At 24.7% G+C, this 6,948-nt stretch overlaps 1 protein-coding gene across 1 annotated transcript; it reads right to left on the bottom strand.

Annotated features, from left to right (window-relative positions):
- Window positions 1-2,813: 2,813 nt before the first annotated feature.
- Window positions 2,814-4,279, bottom strand: LOC112777472 (ethylene-responsive transcription factor ERF003). Its single transcript, XM_025821844.3, has 2 exons — window positions 4,034-4,279; window positions 2,814-3,483 (listed from the first exon to the last, which is right to left on the bottom strand). The coding sequence occupies exons 1-2, from the start codon at window positions 4,114-4,116 to the stop codon at window positions 2,946-2,948; spliced, it is 621 nt and encodes a 206-aa protein (XP_025677629.1). The 5' UTR covers window positions 4,117-4,279; the 3' UTR covers window positions 2,814-2,945.
- Window positions 4,280-6,948: the final 2,669 nt, after the last annotated feature.

Genomic DNA, 6,948 nt, shown 5'->3' with positions numbered 1-6,948 from the left:
AGGTTTTTTAAAAGTTAGAAGGGAGGAGAATGTACATTTATAAAATAGAAGGGAGGAAAGTGTCATTTTAGCATCTCGCAAGAAAGAAGAGTGAAATTTTTTTATTTTTTTAGATAATTATTTTTATTGATTAAAAATTACGTAATTAAATATATGTATAAAATTACTTTATATTAACAGAATATTAAAAAAAAATTATATGAATATTCATGATAATTGCTTTCAAGTTTATAGGATTGAATTCTAAATTGTTAATTAAAATATAAATATCATTTATTTTACAGAAAACGAAGATTTTTTTTTTAAAAGGATAAAAGAAAAGAATTTAAAATAAAAAGATAAAAGAAAAGAAAAAGGGAGTGGCTACGTGGATTATGAATGGATATATGTCTTGTAGTTAGTGAGCAGAAATGAGAATGTGGGTCAAAAAAGATGTGCTTTTACAGAAAACAAAGGATCAAGGATAGAAGGATACTTCAAAAGAGAATATTGTGTGTGTTACCAACTAAGAAAAAGCAAGTTAACGTCCCAAAAAAAAAAAAAAAAAAAAAAAAGCAGTGTTAGAAAACAATGAGAATGAGGGAATGTTTTATATTATATATATTGTTAAAGAAGTGTATAATGCTTTCATCAATATCCCTACAAATTAGAAATACTTGGTCATAATTGGCAGTATTTGTGTGCACGTTCCTTGGATCTAACACCAAAGGGATTGACTTTTGTTTTCCTATTATCTTATTTAAACAACTAAAAATTAGAGTTTAATTTTAATACTCATATAATTATTTAATTATTTTTTAAAAAATAATTATTTATATAATTAATATAAAAAATAAGGGTAAAGTATATTTTTGTTCCTAAAATTTGGTAAAAATTTTAAAAATATCCCTAAGTTTTAATTTGTTTCAATTTTGTTTCAGAAGTTTTCGATTTGTATCAAATATATCCTCGATAGCTAAATTTTTAAAAAATTTAAAACCTAACAATAATATATAAAAATTATGTTTGATTTGCTTGTGTTGAGGGGTTATTCTTATGAAATTGTTGTTGAATCGGTCTTAAGTTTTTTGAAAAATTTGTCGTTAGGGTATATTTGATGCAAATCGAAAATTTTTTTGACAAAATTGAAACAAGATAAAACTTAGAGGTATTTTTAAAACTTTTGTCAGAGTTCAGAGATAAAAAATATACTTTATCCAAAAAATAATTATTTTTATTAATATAATGATATATAATTTGCAGGGGCGGAGCTAGAAATTTTTTTGGGAGGGGCCAACATAAAAAATATAAGTTAAGAAAAAAAGAAAATTAAAAATTAAAAAAAAACTAAATTAAAAAATTGAAACTCATACATACATATTATTTATTTTGGGGGGGGCCATTGCCCCCTTCTCTATAGCGTGGCTCCGCTACTGATAATTTGATACACGTATAAAATTATTTTATAAATTTAATTCTAAAAATTTATCCATATTAAATTGAGAGTAAAATTTGAATAAAAGTAATAAAAATATGACAATAAATATAATAATAAAAAAGTATTACAAACTTTAGTAAAAGTTATAAATTTTTTCAGCTAAAATTATAAATTATTTGTACGAATTTTGATATAAAAATATAATTTTCAATGGTTAATTATATTAATTAAATAAACTTTTTTGAATTTTTTTTAAAAATGTTTGGACTATATATAAAGAACCAAAAATTTTTAAGTGTACCGTCATACCGGTGTATCAGTGATTTTTAACTGTTGATCTTAATTATAAAAAATATATATAATATATATAATTAAGATCAATGGTTAAAAGTCATTAATATACTGGTATGACGGTACACTTTAAAATCTTTATGTAAAAAAGAGTGTGAACAAAAATTCAAAGTGCTGCTTGATATATTTCAATGTACTCCCTTGTCATCACGCCTGCTACTGCCAAAGTTGGTGGCTTTATGTTTATGACAACAATGTGCTAAACCATGTGTGAAATTATTTGCCTTTTTACCTTACCAGTGCAATACAATGGTTAAAGTTTCTCATAGAAATATATATCCACTTTCTATGCTTTTTCTATAATTTTCTTTGTACAAAAATTGTGTGAGATCAGATCAATTTGACTACAAAAAACATCATTAGCCCCATTTTCTTCTTTGTGTTCTTTGTTATTGTCTTTTCTAGATATATAATCCAAAAGTTTGTTTGTATAGTAATGTTAATAAACAAATAAAAGCTGGCTGGTGTGATCATTATATTAACATGTGGGTCCCACAAAATGGAAAAACTTCTTATTAGGATACTCATATATATTCTATTTATATAAGAGTTAGAAATTTAGAATTATTGGATTAATTAGTTGAATTTATGTTTCATTCAATAGTAGTGATAAATTAATTGACTAAGTATTTTATACCAAATCAACTTGGTTAGTCGAGTGGTCAGTTCATTCATCTGTTTAAACAAGTGTCTAATATTTGAATTGAATTTTTTTTTGTATATATAGTAATTTATTGGCCAACAGCAGACCATTAAATGGAGTTAGATTCACAAAAAATTAGTCTTTGGCCTATCATACTAGAAATACCGTAGATAACCAAAAAGATATTTTTTATCAATAAATTAAAAAAACATTTTTTTTTAATTTTACTTAGATTTTTATTAAAAAAATTGTAATCTTTTGATAATTAAGTGTACATTAAAGTCCACCATATGCATGATTTGGGTTTTTGGCATGATTGGCTAAATTAGGAGGTTCCACATGGTTGTCCACTAATTGGAGAAGTGATTGAAACTCATGGTGACTCTTCTATGATACTAAACCTTACAATAATAATGTCATTTTTATTACAACATGAACCCCACAAAAAAAAAGTGGTAATTTGCATTGCATTTATATATGCTACATATTATATTGTTCTAGCTAGGTAATTATATAGTAGATCCTCTAATTAATTTAATTTGACCCAATTGAGCAAAGTTCAATTGATCCACAATCAAGCAACTCTTGTATCATTTGCTCAATGTGATCATCTTCAAGAACTGGCTGAAATTGTTGTTGTGCAACCTCAACTTGATGTCCTTCAATAATGCCACCCCAATTATTGTTCCCTTCTAGCCAGTGTAACTCCTCATATGCAATTGTTCCAGCACCAATTGGGAATTGAGTATTGAATCTATTATTTGATGATGTTGATGATGATGATGGTGGTGGTGGTGGTTGAGGATCTTTGTTGGGTTGTGATGTTTTTTGCTTGTTATTGGACATTTGAAGGGCAAGGGAAGCCAAGTGGCATTTGTGTAATTTTGCAGTCAAAGTAGGAGATAGTAGCTTAGAAGAAGAAGAAGAAGATGATGATGATGATTGTGACAAATTTGGATTAAATGGGAAATTGGTTCTTGCTTTTGGTCCACACATTAACCTAGCTGCTTCATCATATGCTCTTGCTGCATCCTCAGCTGTTTCAAATGTTCCTAGCCATATTCTTGTCTTCCTAAATTGTCCCCAAAAAAATAAACAAATTTAGTAAAATGATTAAAATCAAATTAATTTAAGGTTTAATTACTCTATTGGTCCCTATAGTTTCGTAAAATTTTCAATCAGGTCCCTATACTTTTTTTTTTTAATTGGTTCCTGTACCATTTTTTTTTCCAATTAGGTCTCTTTTGGTAGTAATTGACTTAATTGTAGAGGGACCCAACTAAAAAAAATTGGTGTAGTGTAGGAACTTAATTGAAAAAATAAATTAGTGCAGAGACTCAATTAAAAATAAAAGTATAGGAACCTAATTGAAATTTTCACAAAACTATAAGGACCAACAGAGTAATTAAACCATTAATTTAATTAGTTGCATAATACTATACATGCTTTATCAAAATTTTATTGATTTTCTAATAATGTACCATTTTATCTAAGTTAACAACTAATTTGAAACAGGGGTAGCAATGTGGTAAGTAACACACTTGAAAGACTAATAACATTTATTAGAAGTAATAATAAAATAATGAATTAATTAAGGGGATGAAGGGTAAAAGTGGAATTACAATAAAGGGTGGCGAATTTCAGAGACCCAAGAGCCCCAATGCCTCTGGCGAACACCTCTATAGCGTTGTTGTGGTCTAGCCATGATATGATGATAAAAATAAAATAAAATAGAAAATAAAAAAAATTAAAAGAAACTCAAAATTTATATGTGATAGATTGTGAAGTGTGTCTTTGAGAATAAGAGAAAGATAGAAAAGAAGAAGAAGAAGAAGATGTTAAGTGAAGTGAAGTGAAGTGATGGAGTGAAGAAGCTAAGCTGGCATAAGATTTATTTATATACAAAAGGGTCTTAAATTTAAAATTTTTATTTTTATTATTATTATTATTTTTTTTCTCTTGCGGCCTTCTTCAATGTCAATTTGTGAATGGACCCACCACAAGAATGTTTCAACTTTCACCCTCCTTTAATTATTTTATGTTGCTTATTACTAATTCTCCCTTTTAGTAGTAATTTACAAATGGGGTAATTTTATAGTTTCATGAAGTGGTGAAAGGTTGTTAATAGATTAATCCTTTGCTGTCTATGGAATAGTGATTATTACAAATTCACTTAGATTTTCAAAAATATTATATGTATATCAAAATCAATGATCATGATATATATATATAAATTTATTTTTATATATATTATATTTTAATATATATTTTATATTGATGACGAATTTTATTTTTCAGTCTCTATCATTCATATAAATTATAAAAAAATTCAGTTTAAGAATTGGATTTGTTTCTTTTTAAAATAAGTCTTTCTCTTTTGGAACTTTATCAATTTGTTTTATTTTTAAATGAATTTACTTACCATTTTAACCAACTGAATGAATATTATACAACGTCATATCGATTATGGTATGTGTATATCAAAATCAGCAATCAGTATAAAATATATGTTAGAATATAAAATACATATTAAAAATAAATTAAACTATATATATATTTATACACAAATACATTCGTAGCTGATTTTGGTATACGAACCTTATATATTGCTTGTTGCTTATTAGAGATTGATAGTTAATTTATAATTAAATCCATAAAAATGAAGAAAGAAATTTAATTAGTGATTGAAGAGAACGCCAGCTACAATATTACCACGGACTTAATTATTAGAGGAAAAAGTTTGAAAAATTGTTGGAACTTCATTATTAGATGTGCCACATAAAGTTAGGACATACCCCATCTAAAGGTAAGGAGTGTTAATAGTATGTAGTTATGAGTTTCGATGAATTAATACCCAAAAAAATATTTCACATGAGAGGTTAACACTTAAAAAATAATTTTATAATACCTTATTAGCTTAAACTTTCTTATCATCATATATAATATAATACTTAATATCTATATACTATTGTATATATTCTCTCCAAGAAAGTAGAAGGTGGAGAAGAAGAAAAAATAATATCCCTATTTTTTGGGATTACTTAATAAAAAAAATTTGGTTAAAAATTATTTATATATCTAACACTACTATTTAAAAAAAAAAAAAGAAACTTATACTTGTTGAAATTTTTGAATTCTTTAATTATAAGATCATCTATGTTAAATCATTAAAAAAGATACATAAAAACGTATTTCTATTTATGAATATGATTGAAAGATGATTTTGATTCTTAATTTGGACTCGTTCCTTGATTACTATATTAATTTATTCATAATTCTAATATATACTTTTTTTTATATTTTTTTTTCAATCAAAATCTGTTGAATCTTTATTGAAGTTGAATAGCAGCTTTTTTATGGACAAGATTGTAAAATAATAATTTTAGTATATTAGAAACTAAAATCTTGTAGTTATTTCTTTTTGGGTAATAAAAATCATATAATTTTACTTATATTTGACTATTAATTATTTTTATTCAATCTTAAAGATTCAAATAAAATAAAAAATTATTAATTTTATTTTTATTACAGACTATATCGATAAGTAATATTGATTTATTTATTTTATTATTTAATAAAACCACCTTATATAAATCAAAACATAAAATACTTAATATGATTATACTTTTATATATATTCACAAAATAGCCTAAGATAAAAATAAAATAAAATTTCCTAACAATACTAACTCATGATGATAAGTTTTCATGAATAAATAGTAGGATGATTATTAGGTCAAGAAATTATTGTGTATTTGGTTTGATATTAGCTATTGATCAATTGTACGCGTGTGTATATATGTAAGTCATTATCATGTTCCTAAAATTCATATATATTCAAATAGAGATAACCACCATGCACACAACATATATATATTGATGATATCCAAATTAATTATAATGAGTATATATATATATAGCGAGGTGGGTTACAATATAATAATAATAATAATGGTATTCTAAAGTAGTTCATATATATGAGATTCACCCCATGATAATAATAATCTTCTGTGTATTCACAAGGAAGCAAAGGATCTCTGTATATTACTATTGGAGATGCTAATAATTCTATTGATAGACATAGAATTTGATTAAGCTTTTTAAAATTACTCATAATATTTAATTTGATTAAGTTACATGGACATGAAAATCAGTTAATAATATAAAATATATATTAAAATATAAATATATATTAAAAATAAATTAAATCATATACATATTTATATATAAATATATTAGTGACGAATTTTAATAGATGATTTTAGTATATAAATTATATACCAGTATAAATAATATTTTGTATTTAATTTGATTTTTTTTTTTAGATATACTATTAATTTTTAGACAAATAACAGATAGTCAATTTTTTAATAATTTTATCTTTAAACATTATATCATCATTATTATCACCGCCTCTTAGTTGCCAAAATATTCTGGGACACAAATATAAAATTGAAGACATATACGGAGTCACTCAAATAAAGACGTCTAAACGTCTTTTTTTAAAGATGTTTTTCAGTAATTGAAATTTAACATAT

Source organism: Arachis hypogaea, chromosome 19, assembly GCF_003086295.3.
Source record: "Arachis hypogaea cultivar Tifrunner chromosome 19, arahy.Tifrunner.gnm2.J5K5, whole genome shotgun sequence".
Classification (NCBI taxonomy): domain Eukaryota; kingdom Viridiplantae; phylum Streptophyta; class Magnoliopsida; order Fabales; family Fabaceae; genus Arachis; species Arachis hypogaea.
The sequence above is the reverse complement of the archived record's forward strand: the minus strand, read 5'-3'. Positions and strand labels throughout refer to the sequence as shown.

Bases quoted from the DNA above. Each gene is read 5' to 3' on its own strand.
- LOC112777472 (XM_025821844.3), bottom strand. From the start codon at position 4,116: ATGGCTAGACCACAACAACGCTATAGAGGTGTTCGCCAGAGGCATTGG. The intron at 3,484-4,033 runs GTAATTCCACTT...GGGACAATTTAG, and splicing joins GAAATTCGCCACCCTTTATT to GAAGACAAGAATATGGCTAG.